Source organism: Mustela erminea, chromosome 21 (assembly GCF_009829155.1).
Source record: "Mustela erminea isolate mMusErm1 chromosome 21, mMusErm1.Pri, whole genome shotgun sequence".
Classification (NCBI taxonomy): Eukaryota; Metazoa; Chordata; class Mammalia; order Carnivora; family Mustelidae; genus Mustela; species Mustela erminea.
The window spans coordinates 6,189,884-6,210,803 of NC_045634.1; the positions used below are offsets into that span (position 1 = coordinate 6,189,884).

Genomic DNA, 20,920 nt, shown 5'->3' on the forward strand with positions numbered 1-20,920 from the left:
TAGTTGTGTAATTGGCAGGTGTTGGATTATGTCTTTGGACAATCCAAAGCGTACGAGTTTTAATAGGAGTGATGCCAGGGAAGCTGGCATAGGTTCCTCTTTTTGGCAGAGTATATGTGGATGCTTATATTCTGAAATGGTTAATAAGAATTTTTGCTTTCAGGTGCCCGGGAATATCACGTCCAGTTTTTTAGCAACCAGCCGGAGAGGGCATGGGTTCATGAAAAGCGAGTACGAGAGTACAAAGGTCATAAACAGTATGAAGAATTATTGGCTGAAGCAACCAAACAAGCCAGCAATCACTCTGAGAAACAAAAGGTATCTGACAACATACTAACATTACCAATTGAATATGGTTTTTAGAGGACTTAATTTAGTACAAGTTTCCATACTTGAATTACTTGAATTTAGAGAGTTGCTAGAATGATGTTATTTTAACCTAAGTTCAGCTGTATGTATGTATGTATGTATGTATTTAAAAGATTTTATTTATTTATTTGACAGAAAGAGAGATCACAAGTAGGCAGAGAGGCAGACAGAGAGAGGGGGAAGCAGGGTCTCTGCCGAGCAGAAAGCCCGATGCGGGGCTCCATCCCAGGACCCTGGGATCATGACCTGAGCTGAAGGCAGAGTCTTTAAGCCACTGAGCCACCCAGACGCCCCCCTAAGTTAAGTTTTAATAATGTATTGTATGCCAGTAGGTTTTGTATTTCATATAAACAACATTAAAATACTATTAAAAACTTGAACTCTGCTTAATACAGTATTGGATTCTATTTTTGAATTGAATTAGTGTACATAAGACTAGTAGCTGCTAGTGAAACGCGGATTTTGCTAGGGAGTTCTATTCTTTCTCCTATTTCATTATCTTTATATGATTCCCTTTATTCTTATCTAGTAAAATTTGTTTTGTGAAAGTGAAGTTTCTAAAATATTTAGTGAGCACCTAATATGAGACAGGCACTGTTTTAAGCATTTTGTGTATATTAATTCATTTAATCTTTATAACAACTTAAGTGGGATAGATGCCATTATTCCTATTTCTGCAGATGAAACTAGGCACAGACAGCTTAAGTAACTTGTTCAACCAAGGATACACTTAGTGATGGAACCAAGAAATATGTTTGTGGTGGGGGATATTTTAGAATTATGACAGCAACTCCTGATTACCTATCTGGTTGACATTTTTAAACTTAACTAATTTTAGGGTGGTCTCTTGTGATTCAGAAATTTGTCATATTTTTACTCTTTAAAAGCTAAATTTGATCACACAGGATTTTGATTAATTTTATCAGACAACATTTTACAGATTTATAAATCAGCATTTCACATATACCATCTCTTCTCATAGTTTCATTAGCTTATTTTGGGCTACCTCAGTCTAACGCCCTAGATAATTCCTGATGGCTTTGGTCATCTCGCATACTTTCATTCAAAGTTTTCTTATCTGTCTTGGCAACTCAAAGTCTTCTGAGCAACAGTGAAGGAGACCTATGGAAACTGGTTCGGGTTTATTTTTTCTCTCATACATTCTTTCTTTCCAATGTCTTATCAACTTTCATTTGTTCCTCTGGGCTCTCTTCTTTCTCTGCATTCTGTTCCTCTTTGCATTATGGTACAAACTATCAGCACAGCTTCAAATACTGACTCCGCCATTTGCTTTGTTGTGATCTCTGTAGTACCCCAGAGTCTTAGGGTGTCATTTTTAATGTTAGTGTTTCATTGACCACTGAAAGTAATCGTTCTGCAATCTCTCTTCCCTTTCCCTCATTGCTAGCTTTTTATGAATGTAATGTGAGAAGGGACGGCTCCCTCTTTGAGGAACTTGTCCAGAAGAGTGGTCAACAGAAAAGGAAATATGAAAGAGAGTAGACCTGCATGTCATCTGATAGTAGTACTGACTTATCAAAGTTAGGGAGTTAGAACATTTCATGTATTTGACTGAAGAACCTGAATATATTGATTTATGTTACCTGGAAAGATGTCAGGATCATGTGGGAAATACATATTGGTATAAATGTACCAATTAGATTGAAATGTATCGAATAATACCTGTCTTTTATCTGCCTGGGTCTTTTTTTAGATTCGGAAACCCCGACCTCAGAGAGAACGTGCTCAGTGGGACATTGGTATTGCCCATGCAGAGAAGGCACTAAAAATGACTCGAGAGGAAAGAATAGAACAGTATACTTTTATCTATATTGATAAACAGCCTGAGGAGGCTTTGTCCCAAGCAAAGAAGAATGTTGCCTCCAAAGCTGAAGTTAAGAAAACCCGAAGACCAAGGTCAGTGCTGAATACTCAGCCGGAACAGACCAATGCAGGTGAAGTGGCCCCCTCACTCTCAAGTACTGAAATTCGGAGACAGAGCCAGAGGCGGCACACTAGCGTGGAAGAGGAAGAACCACCTCCTGTTAAAATAGCCTGGAAAACGGCCGCCGCGAGGAAATCTTTACCAGCTTCCATTACAATGCACAAAGGGAGCCTGGATTTGCAGAAGTGTAACATGTCTCCAGTTGTGAAGATTGAACAAGTGTTTGCTCTTCAGAATGCTACAGGAGATGGGAAATTTATCGATCAGTTTGTTTATTCGACAAAGGTACCTCCTTTCTTCATGGGTGTTTTGGGGGAATATTAATAAGTCTTCAACCTTGGTATTTAAAAAGAAACCTCATAAACAACACAAGGTCATAATTTAAATGCCCTTTTACCGCTGCATTTGAAATGTACGGTTAGTTTACTGTGTCTAAAGGGGCAAAAAAGGTAGAAAGACTGTGTTTTCCTTCGTTTTCCCCCCTCTTTTGTAATATCCCATCTGTACTAGATTAATCTTGAGCTGTGCAGCCAAAATTGAGCTTAGCTCCCTAAAGTTGTGCAAAAAAACTTGGCACTTTGCCTGTTTCTAGTTTGTGTAGTTAGTTTTTCTTAGCCACAAAGGGTGCTGCTTATTACATTATTTTTCTCAGTTATCTGAATTTACCACTGTAATAATTATACCTGTTAATCTGTTTGGTTGCACCAGCAATTTTGTTAGGCTCATGTTGGCTTGGGAGAGCTAATGCGTTTTAGAGAAATTCCAGAACTGTGTTTGTTCTGTAACAATTAACTGTGGTGATAGCGTAGGTAATGGGTAAAAATACCTCTTCAAATTGAATACCTCCATTAGCCAGCTCAGAACCTCCATTTAGGACACTTGTATTTTAGCTTTTAGACTTTAAAATTGTGTGATAACATTTGTAATGTTTATTCCGTATACCTCTTCACTATCCTCCAAACCCTTACCACAGTTGTAGACTTGTGAATTCAATTTAGTGGCACCTCATGGGTGTGTCCTTTTTTTCTCTGCTTATTTCCTAACATTGTCATATGCACCTGAAAATAATTAAATATAAGTATGCCTCATCAGTGCTGTATTTTTCCAAGTTTTTATCTAAATTCCAGGTATGTAACATACAGTGTAATATTAGTTTCAGATGTAGAATTTAGTGATTGAACACTGACATATGACACCCGGTGCTCAAGTGATAATATTTTACTAGAGAGAACTATAAGGATTCTCTGTTAATTTGTTTCTGACTGTAGGTTCAACTAATTTCAGTAAGACTAAACTACTTGGAAAGACTTAAGTTACAGTCTCCACTTGGTTCTGTTGACAGCTTGGAATAGCAAAGGAATACCTTGCTACTTATTTATTTATTTATTTTTAAAGATTTTACTTACTTATTTGACAGACAGAGATCACAAGTAGGCAGAGAGGCAGGCAGAGAGGGAGGAGGAAGCAGGCTCCCTGCTGAGCAGAGAGCCCGATGCGGGGCTCGATCCCAGGACCGTGAGATCATGACCCGAGCCGAAGGCAGTGGCTTAACCCACTGAGCCACCCAGGCACCCCCTTGCTACTTATTTTTAATGCAAATTGGCTTCATTCTCGAAGCTAGTTTTTATCTGCATTTGGATATACAAATCAAACTTTGTCACCGTGCTCCAAAGAGTGCTATTTAAATGAAATTGGGGATAAAGCTGTCTTTTTATTTATTTATTTATTTATTTATTTATTTATTCATTTATTTAAGTTTCTAAAAAAGAGTTATTTATTAGAGAGAGAGCACTCCCCACACATGAGGGGTCCCCAGGCAGGGGCAGAGGAGAGGGAGAATCTCAGGCAGACTCTCCACCTAGTGTGGGGGGACGGTGGGGGACTCAGTCTCATGACCCTGAGATCATGACCTGAGCCAAAATCAAGAGTTGGAGTCTTAACTGCCTGAGCCACCCATGCATCCCCAAACTGATCTTTTTAAAATGAAGACCTTAAAAATGCATATATTTGCAAACCACTCCTTTATTTCATTGTGTTAAAATACCTAAAATGAGACCGAGCTGTAATTATAGCTGCCTTCTATCTGCTCCAAATTGCTTATTGGGTACACATTTTGGTCATCATGAATGTCAGATTTCTGTATCTAAGGATATTCTTGTCTTTTTTTTTTTTTTTTTTTTTTTTGAGATTTTATTTCTTTATTTGACAGAGAGCTATAGAGAGAGCACAAGTAGGCAGAGTAGCAGCCAGAGCACAAGTAGACAGAGAAGCAGGCTCTCCGCTGAGCAGGGAGTCTGATGCGGGGCTCAGTCCTAGGACCCCAGGATCATGACTTGAGCCAAAGGCAGCTGCTTTAACTGACAGCCGCCCAGGCGCCCCTATATTCTTGTCTTTTGAGACATGTTGACATTTTCAACTGGAGAAAGACAACTATCATATGATCTCCCTGATATGAGGAAGTGGAGATGCAACGTGGGGAATTTGGGGGGGGCAGGAAAAGAATAAATGAAACAACATGGGATCGGGAGGGAGACAAACCATAAGAGACTCTTAATCTCACAAAACAAACTGAGGGTTGCAGGGGGGGGCGGGGGTGTAGGGAGAGGGTGGTGGGGTTATGAACACTGAGGAGGGCATGTGCTATGGTGAGTGCTGTGAAGTGTGTAAACCTGGCAATTCACAGACTTGTACCCCTGGGGCTAATAATACATTATATGTTTATAAAAAATTATTTTAAAAAATCTTAAAAAAAAATAAAAGACATGCTGACATTTTGATCTGTGTAGTAAGGTACTTAACCAAATGAAAATGACTCAAGTTATTTTCCTGTGATGAGGTAAAGGGAAAGACTATTCAGACAAGAAAACATTTTGGTTTTGACAGAAAACTAGGTGATACAGGTTCAGTTTTTAGTGATATGCCTCATGTGGAATCATTTTTTTTTCCCTCACATAATCTCATTATACATTTTAGAATACATCCTGATGATTTAATAAAATTGCTCTGGTAATGGCAAAGATGATAAATTAACTACAGTCAAAGAGTGTGTAAAATTCAAGCAAGTCATGACCATCTTGGGCTGTCTTTGTAAGCCAATTAATGCCATTTGCCTGGTGATCACCTATTTTTAATTTGCCTTATTTTAAAGGGAATTGGTAACAAAACGGAAATAAGTGTCAGGGGACAGGAAAGACTTATAATTTCTACACCAAACCAGAGAAATGAAAAGGCGACTCAGAATATATCATCTCCTGAAGCAACATCTGGTCCTACAGGTGGGTAAGGAATGAAGAGTATATAGATCCATTTTAAGAGGTCATAGTTCTGTTTTGCTATAACATGGTAGCTGCGTTCCTAAGAAACTTTTAGTTATCAAAATCAGATTATATTTAAAAAAAATTAAGTTATGAAAGCATTTATTTCAATAGGGAAGAATAGGGGCTAGGGAGCTTTATTCATAGTAAGTTATTTTTCCTACAGGAGTTTAAGTTAATAAGAAGGTTCTGTAATTAAAAGAGTATAGTTAAGAAATCTGTACACAGCTGAGTAAATGCACCATCTGGTTATCTCTCTTTGCATGAAAATGACAGCTTTACTTTTCTAGCACTATTAACACCTTCTTACCATTTCATTCTTAATCTTTTATTAGAAACTAATTGACAGATGCCCATACTTTTTTTTATTATTTTTTAGGTGTAGTAGATGTTAGTAAGTAGGGGACTAGGGCCTAACTCTCCTATTATAATTCTGTTCTCTGATTAACAGATACCACGAATAGAAAATCAAACCGTATTATTCTTGTTTAAAAGAGAAATGCCTATATTTAGTAAGGTTGTACCTTTGGAATGGTCAAAGTAATTTTTTTTAAGGGACTGACATACTAAGTATCTTATTTTTAACTGAGTTTCTGGTTGGTTTGTTTTATATAACAGTATTACTGCTTCCTACAGCCATCAAGAAAAGAGTTAGATTGTCAACTGGTTTGGTCATTTAGAATCTTGGTTTAGGAGAAAGGACTTTGTTTCACCTTATTCTTTTAAAAAAAAATCTGGAATCAAATCAAAGGACCAAATAATTTTCTAGAAGGAATAAAATCTTGAGAATTGAGGTAGTAGCCTTGAATCAGTACTAACTCAGGCACAATCATGACTGAGTGGCACAAAGGGGCAAATAGTTTCGTAAGGGAAACTTTGAGTAAGATTCTTACCATTTTAAGAGCTAAAATAAAAGCAGTCATTGTTCAGGAAAGAATTTGGGCTAGCTTTTCTTTAGGAAAAAAAAAAGGTGAAGAGGTGCTACAAGATAGGGAGAGGTGATAGCAGGGGAGATGGGGGCATATATTGGATGGGACATGCAAAACATTATGCCTTTATCCAAATTTGAACTGGGAAGGGAAGCTGCGTTAAAGTAAGGAGAGAGTAGCAAAGTCCAGAACCAGATTTGCAACTTGTATCATTTCACAATACTGTATTAAAAAATGAAATTATGATGTTAAAGAAATGAGTAAGTGGACTTAAAAGATTTTGCATTAATTAACCATAATTGAAAACATTTGTTCCTTCTTTGAAGATTTAAAGAATTTTTTGTTCTCAGCTCTCCATAGTCAGGTACATCAATTTTGTTATCTTTCTTTACACTAAACTGTTGTAATTTGTCTGGTTTAAGTGTTATACTTAGCCTAGGGGGATCTCTATTTAAATATCTACATTCTCCTATTTAGGGAGAAAGTAAACTCTTCATATTAGATTGATCTTAAATATTACACTTTTGGGGGCACCTGGGTGGCTCAGTGGGTTAAGCCTCTGCCTTCGGCTTAGGTCGTGATCCCGGGATCCTGGGATCGAGCCCCACATCGGGCTCTCTGCTCAGCAGGGAGCCTGCTTCCCCCTCTCTTTGTCTGTTGCTCTGCCTACTTGTGGTCTCTCTCTGTCAAATGAATAAATAAAATCTTTTTTTAAAAAGTGTAATTACACTTTTTAAAATTACACTTTTTTTTTTTTTTAAGATTTTATTTATTTATTTGACAGAGAGAGAGAGATCACAAGTAGGCGGAGAGTCAGGCAGAGAGAGAGAGAGAGAGAGAAGCAGGCTCCCGCTGAGCAAAGAGCCCGATGCGGGGCTCGATCCCAGGACACTGAGATCATGACCTGAGCCGAAGGCAGCGGCTTAATCCACTGAGCCACCCAGGCGCCCCAAAATTACACTTTTTAAAAAAAGATTTTATTTATTTATTTGACAGCGAGAGAGAGATCACAAGCAGGCAGAGAGGCAGACAGAGACAGAAAGGGAAGCAGGCTCCCTGCCGAGCAGAGAGCCCGATGTGGGGCTTGATCCCAGGACCCTGAGGATCATGACCCGAGCCGAAGGCAGAGACTTTAACCCACTGAGCCACCCAGGCGCCCCGGAACATTTTCTTTTTGTGTAGTCTTTTCGCTGTAAGATTAAAGTTTTGCTATAAATTTATTTTTTTTAAGTGAAAGGTAAGTGGGAAGTTCTAATTCTTTATGTCTGGAATAAGCGCAGTTCCTTCTTTAGGTAGGTGCTGTATTTAGGTTGTAAATTAATGAGGGCTCTAAAGCTTTGACATTGGTTTAAATTTGGTTGCCAGCTGTGGTTGATGAGCATATTTTGCCTTTTTAAATGACCATTTTGCTTCTTGTAGAAATAACTTCAGTAGTTGAAAAGTGAGAGAAAAGACTTGATCTCCCTTCAGAAACCAGTTGTATCATCATCTCAGTTGGTGTCAACTACTAGGCAGAATTCTCGAGCCTTTTCTAATAAATTTAGGGGGCGCATAGAGTGTGTGGCACTGCTAATTTCTGTGATTTGAAGAATTGTATTTGCCTTTATAGTAGATTTCTAAACTATTATCCAGATACGGTCCCCTCCTCTCTCTCAGGACAGAAATGCAGTACTTTTTAGTGGTTTTAATATGGTAGATTTTGTGTTTTTTCGGTAGCTTTCAGAACAATTAAAAGAAGTCGTGTTGCTTTATTTTCTATAAGATAGTAGATCAAATAACCATCTCTACTTAATGGAACAGTTATGTTGTCATCCTCAAAACAAGTGAAGCTATTTTGTTTTAAGCATTTCTATTTTCATTTTTCTCTTTCCTGATAGGTACTTGAATATTGATGATTATACTAAAGTCTGGATTTCTGAGATACTTAGGTGTCTGTGAGGGTAGGATATCTGTTGTCTTAGTGAATGTTTCCATCAGTGTAAGTAGCAGAGTGAGGATGAAGGAAGGAGCCAACACCTTCATTTGTGACTTTTCTGCTAGAAATTAACACAGCTCAGGAACAATACATTAGTATCAGACTACCTCTTTCTTCCCCAAAACAGACATAGTTGGATCCTTCTTTGTTTTGGCTTTGAACTAAGGTGAACGAAACCATTTACACATAGACAAGAACAATGAAACCACAAAATATAAAGATAATGAGGAAGGTTTTATTGAAGTAGCTTCTTCCTGCTTTGATAAGAGCTTTCTCCCCTGGCAAGGTGTAGAATGGTGATTATTATGTAGGAAGGACCATGCAGGTGGTCCAAGCACTGAAAAGATGGAGAACAGCTGCACTGCAGGCATCACTCCTTCTCAGGATTCGAGAATGAATCATTCCTGACTTAGCATTCTTTCCAGTTGTGGTCTTCATTCTAAGTTTTATCCTGTCCAGAGTGGGGTCCATGTGAGGTTATTTTCCTTTTTCTGTTTACTTCCAAAAAATTTTACTGTTTAAAAAATACTGTTAGTTTCTGTTTTACTATTTAACATGAAAAACCTTGCTAACTTGTTCCGGAAATTTTTTGATGACTCATTATTTCTAAAGCTTAACAAGCCCCTTGGCATCCAAATTAATGATTTGGTTTTGGCCACATCTTTGTGCCCTTTTCCCCTGTTGTTGTTAATAATATACAGTAGCAAAAATTCATATAGGTACACCAAACACCATTAAACATTTTACATAGAGGGTTAATTTAATTCATTTGTTAAAATGAAAAATATGTAGTACAGATTGAATTTTTAGTGACTTACAGTTGAAAGACCAAAAGTAAAACAAAACAATTACAAAACAAAGTAATGGATAAGAAAAGCAGGGAATTGGATCAAATCTTAACTAAATGAATGTCAAGTCATCCTTAAATGAGTTTTTGTTTGTTCCTTTAAATCACCTCTTAGGCTCAGTAGAGAAGAAGCAACAGAGAAGATCGATTAGAACTCGTTCTGAATCAGAGAAATCTACCGAGGTTGTGCCAAAGAAGAAGATCAAAAAGGAGCAGGTTGGCTTCCTACATGTAGAGAGTTAAAACATTGTATTTGTAAATGTTGTGGCTTATATAGTATCTTAAAAGAAAGAGAAACTTTCCCCAAACTGGGTTTCCTTTTTCTAGACTATCTTATGCTTCTGTCCTAGTGAGTTCCAGTGCCCATTTCTAATACAGCCATCCCTGTGATTCTGCTTCAAGCATTTTCACAGAAAGTAGTCAGGCTTCAGGGGATGGGAAGCCAGTGATTTAAGATTCTTAAAGAATTCCTCACATTTATTTTGAAATTTCTGTTCTGAACAAAATGATTTCATGTTTTCATGATTTTTAGTCCCCCCGTCCTTTAAATTTTGATTTTTTGTTTAAGCTGCTGGTATGTATTTTTATTTTTTAAACAAATCAGATTAATTTAACTATGAGAGTTATATTTAAGACACAGATAATCATAGATGATCTGGTTTTTCTGTTGGTATCACAGATTTTTTGGAATGTTATTTTCCCAGTGGAATGGCACTCACCTGTGATTGAGTTATCAGAAACACCGTTTAATAAGTAAAAACCAAAAAAGGAGGGACATTTGACTCAAGGGTATTAAACCAGTGTAATCAATGTAGTAATATGCATATTAAATTACCTTTTCAAAGAAAGTTTTAGAAACCATTATTCCTTGAAATTAAACTCACAATAAGAATTTTTCCTAACTTTATAAAGTGGAAGAATATCCATTTTTTATAGACCAGACAGCTGCTATTAAACAAAAAGAATTCTGAATAGTATTAGTTCCAGTAAGCTTTATATTTTTAAAACCACTTAATATGGAAGTGTGGACTTTTCTATTCAAATTATTCCCTTCACAATTTAAACTTCCAAACTTAAAAGGTGATTTTGTGGGTGCTCGATTGTATCTCCAAGCATGTAAAACAAATTTCCCAGGATCATTTAACTAAAATTTAAATAATATACTAATTTGTCATTCATTTACCATAATTAGCTTTCATACTTAGGAAATTATATTCCAAAAAATCTTTCTAAGCTCTTGCAAATCTATAGCATTCATTACCAAAATGAGGTTGTGATTTTTCCAGCTGGTTCCCAAATTCAGTCTGTGACCAGTCAGTTTAAAATTAATTAGCAGAATGAATATAAAAAGTGGGACAAATTGTTAATGCCACTATGTTATAGTTAGTAGTAGAACAATATCAGTGACTGTTTAGAAGATTTTATATTTGTATTACTAATTGTATCTTATAAAAGCGCTTCTGTTGTATGTTTTTTTTACCTGTTGTAAAAAAAATAAAAAATTTTTTAAAAAGCTTAGAACAATCCTTAAATATTTACAAAATGTGTTTCAACATGCATATCTCACCACATCTTAAAGAAACCTAAAATTCAATTCATAGCTAAAACAGGAATTCCTCCAAACAGCATCCTTTCTTTAATTCCAATGGTTCAAGCCTCAAATTACCACGTGTTTTACATATACATTGGCAGAATAACTTCTGATCTCGCTCTCCTAATGTAGGATCAAGACACTGTTCATAAGACACTCAAGAAAGTGCTTTTGCAATATCACAAACTTATTTTCTTAAGTTTGTACTAGCAGCAAAAGTATTGAGCTTCCAGCTGTATGGAGCCCTGTAGCACTCTCTACAGAGAGGGTCCTGATTCCCAGCAACTTAGCTGTGAGTGCAGGCGCGGAAGGGTCTTAAAGTGGCGTGAGTTACATTAACCTGAGTATCATAGTAAGTAAAAATTTATCCTAACGTCTTTGGGGTGGGAGGGGTTTATAGCAACATCGGGGCTGGTTGCAGAAACAACCCCTCTCCTGCCTCCCAGACACTGAGGAAAGGATTCCTGTTTTCTTCATATACCAAGGGAATGGTGGGAAAAGTCTTTGCTAGAGAGCATGTGGCTGTATGTTGTCACTTGGAATTCAGCATAGGCAACTAGGATTTAAACCCTCCCTGACCTTGAAACAGAGAAACTTTACCCAGAAGATGGGACGGAGTACAGATTTCAGATACATTAATCATTCATCATTACTTAGATTGATGGAAGTATTGTTTTTTTCCCTCTGTTAATTAAAAGTGAAAAAATTCCTTGTTAATGGTATATTTTTCTATCCAAACAGGTTGAAACGGTTCCTCAGGCTACAGTGAAGACTGGATTACAGAAAGGTGAGTTATTATAATGTTGCCTTGCATTTCCTTGATTAAAACCAGTTTTTAAGAATTACTTATTTGTACTTCATGTATTTTTGTTTGTCTCTGTAAATCACTGTTGTTGCTCTTCAGTCAAAAATTTGTGTGAAATTGAAGTATTTCCTGGTGTGTGTGTATGTGTGTGTGTGTGTGTTTTAGAGTTGATCTTACTCTGTACCTCCATGTGTAAAGTCTTACTTGTTTTGGTAAATTGGAGAACACCATGTAGACTTGATACTGTTTCTAACTTTTCTCCATAAGATTCTGGGGTTTCACTGGTTTATAAACTAGGGATGTGACGAATCCATTTTTTTTGGTATTCGACTGAATACCGAATAGTAGCTATTAATGTTTGTCAAACATGGACTATGACAAATCAGACAAGACAACCCGATTGAAAAAAATCTTGCCACGTTTATTTTGACAGTGCTGTAAAATCTTTTTTTTTTTTTAAATTAAAATGATTTGTAGCATATTTATGGCCATTATTAGATGACCTTATGCAAATCTTATTTGAGATATGCACAAAGTTTAAGAAACCTTAAACTTATATCCGTATTTTCTGTGTGCAATTTGACTACAGTACAAACTCCATAGCATGATTCGTGCGTTTTTGGTGAGATCATTCAAACTGTATTTGATACCTGTAGTTTACTCTGGGCAAATTGCATTATTTAAAAAAAAAAAAAAAAAACACCAGCCTCTCTGCATTCTCGGGGAGAAGTCTGCAGCGATGGTCTCCGTGGAGATCCTCAGCAGAACTGAACAGCCTCTCGGAGGGAACACTGCTTGGCGGAGCTCCAAGAAAAGACATCGCGATCGCTGCGAGATTAGGAGGCCTGATTGCGTTGTGTTTCCACCATTCCACAGGGTCGGCGGACCGGGGAGTGCAGGGCTCTGTCAGATTCAGTGACAGCTCCGTCTCCGCAGCGATTGAGGAAACTGTGGACTGAGATTCCTGTACAATTTCATCCCAGAAACTCCAGACTTGGAGTCTCCATGCAAGATTTCTTTGTCGGCGGCTCGATAAACAGTTTCTTTGTTTTCAATTTTGATTTCGCCAATCATCATTATTGGCATTTTCCTGCCTGGTTTCTTCTTCAAGACTCTGAACAATTGCTTTAACATTCAGATGATTTTTTTTTTTTGGTCTGAGCTGGATGGGTACAGCTTAAATCATGGGTCCAGCCTAAAAACCACCGTTTAACTTACACTGATCAATTTCAACATGGACTGTTTTTGTTTTTTTGTTTTTTTGTTTTTAAATAAAGCATCATTAATGCACATCTGCAGGGTTTTGCCAAACAGCCCAAACTGTATACATTACAATCATTAAAGGCTCTTATTTTTTTTAATATTAGTGCCGTTATCATGGAGAACAGCATGGCAGCTGTCTTTGGCAGTCTGTCATTTTTCTAGCATTTTCAGAAACTCATCGGAAATGGCGGTACCTGTGTTTTCCCTTCGAAAGCCTCTCAGTACAGCACTCCTGTTCCTCTGTTAAAACTCCTTGTTAATCCAGTGATCTTTTAGGCCAAGGAAATACTTTGTGGTGGTGTTCTGGGTCCACACACCAGCAATGAAGGAGATAGATTTGTGTACTTGTGTTTTTTAATCAGCGTTAACATGGGCAGGCACCCTCATTTATAGATGTAAGGAAACATTCAGTGAAAAAACTTGTAGAATGGGATGTGATAACAAGGTTCCAGTAATCTGAGCAGTCTAAAGAGGCCCACATCCTCCACCACAGAACATGGCTATATTCCAAGTGCTACTCTCACTCAGCCTGTTGCGGATCTTCATGGCCTCAGGAGACTTGTTTCTCCATGGTCTCTTCTGGACTGCACACTTCCACCATAGCTTGCTGGGCTGATCTAGATGTCTGTTTGTTGTATGGAAATTTTGGGGGAAAAAATCCAAAACACAAACTGTGGGTTAAAATATTAACCGTCTCCTTGGTTCCCTGGTATTCACCGTGCCTGATCTGCACATTTCATCGTGGCTGTTTCTGTATAGCCTATACTGCATTAGCCCAAGAGATTGTTGCTTTGTAACTTTTTGCACTATTGTTTTGGCTGGATTTGTATTACACACAGTTTTAAAAAAATTCCACACTATTCTCTGCCTTTTTTTTTTTTTTCTTCATATTTATTCCTTCCCGCACAAATTCCACATAGAGGCCTCTCATCCAGCTCTTCGTGATTTGGCTGCACTTGAACATTGATTGTCCATTACAACCCTCAGCAATGTGCCTCCTAGATGGCATGACATATGTAGATGTGCTGCAGCACTTGTTAATGGTCACAATAAATGCCACTTCACCAAGGAAGTCTCAGATGAACAATTATGAACATCCAAAATTTATTCGGGGGGCAATAATCAACTGAATTGCAAAATTCGGGGGAAAATGGCACTATCCGTGTACGAATCGAATACAAATCAAAGATTTGTCACATCCCTAATAAAAACAAGATGGAGATGTCTCTGCGACCATATTTGTAAGCTACACAGTGTGTTGGGTTTTATGTCTTCCCCCTCCAAATTGAATGGTTCCTTGGATTGCTCCAAATCAATCGGCTGTCCTGTAGCTTTGAAAGAATTGGTTTTTAGCTTGGAACTTAGGCTCTGTTGACTGAAAATAGCTTTAGAGCAGGAGCACTGAATTAAATGTTTTAATAGAGCGGTTGTAAATTAAATCACTCACTATCAGGAAGGTCAGAAGCTTCTGAAGTTTTGACTCGTGACTTCAGCGTTACAAAGAGAGCTGTGCTTTTTCCACACTACAGATGAGTTTGGGGAAAGAAATAATCTCCCACAAACAAAAATGAAAACAACAAACCTTAAGCACTATTTTAGGATTAATTTCGGTATGTTGTATTAAGGTGCCAGCGAGATTTCAGATTCCTGTAAACCTCTAAAGAAAAGGAGTCGCGCCTCAACTGATGTAGAAATGACTAGCTCAGCGTACAGAGACACCTCTGACTCCGATTCCAGAGGACTGAGTGACCTGCAGGTAAGTATTTTCAAGGCTTGGGGCACCTTGCTCTCTTTTGCTTTGCAAGATGTACAAAATGCTTTGCCTGACTTATTTGGGGAGACTGGAATTTTTAAATACTCAGTGAATGAATCAGTTTGGTTATCTTGTAATTTACAAGTGTCTTAATTTTGCTGATCTCTTATGTAACAAACATAGTTTCTGTGTTTTTAAATTTCAACTACTGTTTCTCTCAAAACATTAGGCAAATGGTATCCAGGGGGTTTAGAAAGAAAGGGAAAATAAAGAGGTGTCAAGGTTTATTTGAGCAAATCTTGGTAGGATTTTCATAGCACCTCACTTGAAGGAAATTTTTCTTTCATTTTTCTTACAAAGTGTTATGTTTTCCATGTAGGTAGGCTTTGGAAAGCAAGTAGATAGCCCTTCCGCTACTGCAGATGCAGATGTTTCTGATGTGCAGTCCGTGGATTCAAGTTTGTCAAGAAGAGGCGTTGGAGTCAGTAGGAAGGACACTGTGTGTCAGGTAGGCCAGCGACGGATAGCTTGAAATAATTGCTGTTAACAGTCTGCCAGTAATATACTTATCCTTCAGCTGGAGAAAGTAATATCTTTCTACATTATATTACTTTAAAGCTATAGGTAAAAGCCATGTCTGGCTCTTTTCTGCCCACGCAAGTGCCGGTCTTCATTGTGATACTCAGTTATCAATTAGAGGTACATGGGGGATATCCGGCTGACTCAGTCGGTAGCACATGGAACTCTTGATCCTTGGGTTTGTGAGTTCGAGCCCCATGTTGGGCCTAGAGCTTACTTACCAAAAAAGTAAATGGCAGATGATTTATTTTAAAAAACATTTTCCTAAATTTAAGTTGGTATTACCTCTTGTGATATATATTTACCCTTTTTGAAAAACACTGCTTTGCACTGTGAAGAAAGGTTCAAGTAGTGCAGATTCCAAAGAAGGAATCATGAAAGAAGTATGCCTTTTAAACTTTATACCTTATTGGGTCTGGAAATAGTTATCTAATTCAGTGGTTCTTTTTTTTTTTTTTTAAATGTATTAAATATAGGAGTCTCCCTATATTTTTATTATTTTGTCATGATGAGCAGTGGATGGTGTATGGGATTGTTGAATCACTCTATTATACACCTGAAACCAATGTAGGACTGTGTTAACTAAGTGGAATTAAAATTAAAACTTAAAAAAAAAAATAAAAAATTAACTTTAGCGGTTCTTAAAGTGAGGACCAAGGACCAGCAGCATCAGCATTGTCAGAATACTTGATAGAAATGCAAATTCTTGGGCCCCACCCTAGATCTGCTGAATCAGAAACTGGGAGAGGGACCCAGTAGTCTGAGTCTTAACAGACCCTACAAGTGATTCTGATGGCTGCTAAAGTTTGAGAACTACTGCTTTTTGCCATATTGCAGATCTGTGAAAGCTCTGGTGACTCTCTGATCCCCTGTGAGGGAGAGTGCTGCAAACACTTTCACCTGGAGTGCCTGGGATTGGCATCACTCCCTGATGGAAAGTTTATCTGTGTGGAATGTAAAACCGGTAAGTTTACTTAGTTTGATCAATAGGAAAAGACAGGTAGGAAGGAATGCGCCATGCCAGCATCCCCCATGACATCTAGTTCTCTTACCACTGTTACGTAGCTCTCATCCCCCACTCCCATAGATATTTCAACAAATCAAGACCATTCAGAGATTGGGATTCCTAAAATCCAAAGAGTGGTTAGCAGTATTACTTTCAAATTCCCTCTTACCCGTGCTTTTATCGTGAAATCTATCAAATCATTGAGATGGATTTGTATCAAAACAACTATGCAAAATATGTAGATTGAATTATTTTTTAGATGGGTTTGTGAGTTTTGTGTTAAATAGATTGGGTTAAAGTCCCTTGACTTTAATATTAAAGACTGGAATAAGCATCAATCACAATCTATAACCAGGGTTCCTATATTTTTATTGGAAAGGTGGAACTATTGGAAGTTGTTTTTTGGATACTGGGGGTTTTGGATTCACCATTTTTTCTTCCTCCTACCTCATACAGACTACTGCTGATCAAAATAATTTGTGGAGAAAGTTTAACACTTTACCCAAAGTCAAAAGGCAACATATAATGAAACTGAGATTTAAGCCCGGGAAGTAGCTTAACCCCAGATTCTTTACACTTTATTATTGCCTTCTACTGACTTGACTAAGTAGGGTGAAGGTTGTATTTCCTATGTCATATATCCTAACACAGATACATACATACATACACATGGAAAAATTAAGCTATAAAAGCTGTTTTGAACATGTAACTTGTATTTTCCCCTATATAAAATATTATTTATTACATTTAGACTCTGCAGTAAAATTTTTGAACAGTTTGCCAACTGGCAGCCTCAGGGTCAGATTAGCTGCACATTCTTTTATTCGTCTTTCAAAATGTGTTTTCAGTGTGTGAACAAGAATCAGGCACATATTCCTGGTTCCCCACATTCTCTATCATCTTTTTCTAAAATCCTATCACTCCAGTCACTTAGGTAATCTGCCTGGCCCCTTTAAGCACTTAAGTTGCAATCTCTGTTATAAACTACTGATAGGAAGGACCATATTTTGTGGTATTAGAATACTCTGAGGGCTTCTCTCCTAACGCTAGAACTCAGCAGAGCAGAATTGTGCCAACAAACTCGAGATATAATCTACTTTGGCCCACATCTATTAGAAAATTTAAAAGAGAAATTTTCTTTAAAAGCAATACATAGAGCAAAGTTGGAAGACTTACTTCCTGATTTAAAAATTTGCTACAAAGCAAAAATAATGATAATAACAATTTTTTTTTAGCTTGAAAAATAAAAATTTACTACAATGCTACAGTAATTAAAACAATGTGGTATTGGCATGAAGGCGGAATTATAAACCAGTGGAATAGAATAAGGAGCCCAGAAATAAACATTCACACATTTGGTCAAATGATTTTTTGACAAGGATGCAAAGACCATTCAATGGGAAAGGACAGTCTTTTCAACAAATGGTGCTGGGAAAACTGGATATCTACATGCAAAAGAATGAAGTTGAAACTTTACCTAACAACAGTGTATAAAAACTAATTCAAATGGATCAAAGACCAAAACATATGAGCTAAAACTACAAAAATCTTAGAAGAAAACATAGGGGAAAAACTTCATAACATTGGTTTTGACATTGATTTTCTAGATACAACACCAAAGGCATGGGCGACAAAAGAAAAAATAAACAAATTGAGCTTTATCAAAATTAAAAACTTTGAACACCATGAACAAACTGAAAAAGCAACCCACAAAATGGGAGAAAGTATTGGCAAATTCTATGTCTGAAAAGGGATTAATGTCCGGAATGTGTAAGGAACTAACAATTCAGCAACAAAAAACCAAACAACCCAATTGGACAAAGGAATTGGATAGACATTCCTTCAAGGAAGATCTACAAATTGGTCAATAAACACATGAAAAAATGTTCAACACCATTAGTAATCAGGGAGATAAAAATTAAAATCACCTGAGATGCCACTGCAATGGCTATTACTTAAAAAAGAAGAAGAAGAAGAAGTAGTAGTGTTGGAGAAATTGGAATTTTTGTATGCTGTCAGCAGGAAAGTAACATGGTACAGCCTCTGTGGAAAAGAGTTTGGCAGTTCCTCAAAAAATTAAAACATAGATTTACTGTATGATTCAACAATTCCCCTTCTGGGTGTATACCCAAAAGAACAGAAAGTAGAGACTCAAACAGATATTTGTACACCCATATTCACTGCAGCATTATTCATAATAGCCAAATGGTGGAAATGATCCAAGTGTCCACTGATGAATGAATGGATAGATAAAATGTGGTATGTACATGCCGTAGGATGTTTTTTTTAAATGAAATTCTAATACATGCTATAACATGGATGAGCCTCGAGGAGATGACTGTACATAAAATAAGGTAGTCACAAAGGACAAATATTATTTGATTGCACTTCTATGAGTTACCTAGAGTAGTAAAATTTATAGAGACAGAAAGTAGAGCAGTTTTTACCAAGGTGGTGTTTTTGTTATTGTTTTGTTTTGAGTGTTTTGTTTGTTTGTTTGTTTGTTTGTTTTTTTAGTTTTTACCAGAGAGTAATGGGGAGTTATTGTTTAAATGGGTATAGAAATTCAGGATGGAATGATGAAAAAATCCTGGAGATAGATAGTGGTGATGGTTGCAAAATAATGAGTATTTAATTCATGGAACTGTACATTCAGAAATGGTTAAAATGTTAAATTTTATATTATACATTTTAAACAACAATTTGAAAGACAATTTTTTAATTTTTAAAAAATTGCTTTTGGGGATGCTTGGGTGGCTCAGTCAGTTGAGCATCCTACTCTTGATTTTGGCTCAGGTCATGATCTCAGTGTTGTGGGATTGAGCCCCACGTAGGGCTTCATACTCAGCTCAAAGTCGGCTTGAGATTCTTTTACTTTCCTTCCTTCCTGCCCTTCTCCCTACATGCTCTCTCTCTCATACACACACACACACACACACACACACACACACACACACATACACACTTTCTCTGAAATAAATAAATAAATCAAAAATCTTTTAAAGATTGCTTTCGATTTATTTATTATTACATGAAAATGAAAATTACTTTGATACTAATTTGTTATCTTTCTAACAGATTAGGAGTAAAAGTTTCAAACTATCGTTTACGATCATTTAGAAAGTTTTCTTTTGTTTATCAAAAGACAGATACTTTGCGTGTAGAAAATATTATAAGATAGATGCCTAGTAAGTTCTTATACTATCACTCTTTTTTTTTAAAAAAAAAATTATTTATTTATTTATTTGACAGACAGAGATCACAAGTAGGCAGAGAGGCAGGCAGGGGAGGGGGGAAGCAGGCTCCCTGCTGAGCAGAGAGCCTGATGCGGGGCTCTGTCCCAGGTTCCTGAGATTTTGACCTGAGCCCTAGGCAGAGGCTTTAACCCACTGAACCACCCAGGTGCCCCTTATATATTACTTATAAGTAATAAGTATGTTATTTTCATACTTATAAGACAAATGTGATTTCTGGAAAGAGAGCACTTTCATTTGACCTTGTGAATAAATGTATAATTATCAAGTTTACTTATTAATTATTATAAATGAAGACCCTGTCCTACCGAGAAGGGAGGATATTAGAAGCACTCATATCCTAGGGCTCTAAACTTAAGTCTTAAAGGGGTTTGATAGTTCAGCTATTAGTATAACAGTGTCACTGGTTATAACATTTTTTGTTTATATTAGACCTATTTTGATCATTATGCAAATAAAAGCCCCCTCCCCTTTTTTTAACATAGGGCAATTTAATCATTTTGGCAAAGTTTAACCTTTAAAATTTTTTAAATTTCTCCAAGTTATTTTAAAAATAATAATATTACTTTCATATATACATACATGTTGATGTATAATTTGAAATTATAGATTTGTAACAAGACAACAACCAAAAAAACCTTATCATACTTTATTTACAACCAAGCCAGTTTAAAAGATACATATTTGAACATCAAAATTGTAAGTACTAACTTTAAAGAATTTTTTTTTTTTTAAGATTTTATTTATTTATTTGTTAGAGCACAGGAGCAGGGTGAGGAGCAGAGGGAGAAGCAGACTCCCGATATGGAGCTCTATCCAGAGACTCCAGGATCATTACCGGAGCCAAAGGCAGATTCTTAACTGTCTGAGCCACCCAGGTGCCCCTTTAAAGAATTTTTATAATTCAGCCAATTTGTAAAGGTCAGGTACTTCCAAAATAAAATCTTTCTGTAAAAAATCAAAACAAAAAACTATTTCATTAACAGAAACTATTCCATTTTTTTTTCAGATTTTTTATAGCATTATAAGAAAAATGGGCAAAAGACTTGAACACTTTCCAAAAGATGATATCCAAATAGCCAGTAAATAATAAATTTTAATCACTTAAAATTCTGTACGTAAAATGGACACACAGTGAAAACGCCTATCCTAATAAAAGAGGCAGGAAATTAGCCACAGAAAAGACAATTACCTTCAAAGAATAACAAAAGAAATAACAAAAATGTTATAATTTGAAGTTCTTTGTTTACAACTAAACATTTTTTTCTGTCTTTATTGAGTCTTTAGTGA

The 20,920-nt window shown here is 36.7% G+C and overlaps 1 protein-coding gene across 7 annotated transcripts in view; it reads left to right on the forward strand.

Moving 5' to 3' along the window:
- Positions 1-20,920, forward strand: part of NSD3 (nuclear receptor binding SET domain protein 3) — a 121,686-nt gene that overhangs the window by 67,487 nt on the left and 33,279 nt on the right. For 6 of the 7 annotated variants that reach the window (XM_032329043.1, XM_032329042.1, XM_032329045.1 and 3 more), the window contains 8 exons: positions 164-318; positions 2,084-2,599; positions 5,463-5,589; positions 9,495-9,595; positions 11,712-11,757; positions 14,664-14,794; positions 15,171-15,299; positions 16,208-16,334. In XM_032329043.1, the coding sequence (XP_032184934.1) occupies positions 164-318; positions 2,084-2,599; positions 5,463-5,589; positions 9,495-9,595; positions 11,712-11,757; positions 14,664-14,794; positions 15,171-15,299; positions 16,208-16,334 (1,332 nt within the window). Of the gene's footprint in view, positions 1-163; positions 319-2,083; positions 2,600-5,462; positions 5,590-9,494; positions 9,596-11,711; positions 11,758-12,651; positions 13,891-14,663; positions 14,795-15,170; positions 15,300-16,207; positions 16,335-20,920 lie in introns of those variants that run through there. The other variant, XM_032329048.1, reaches the window with a different exon arrangement.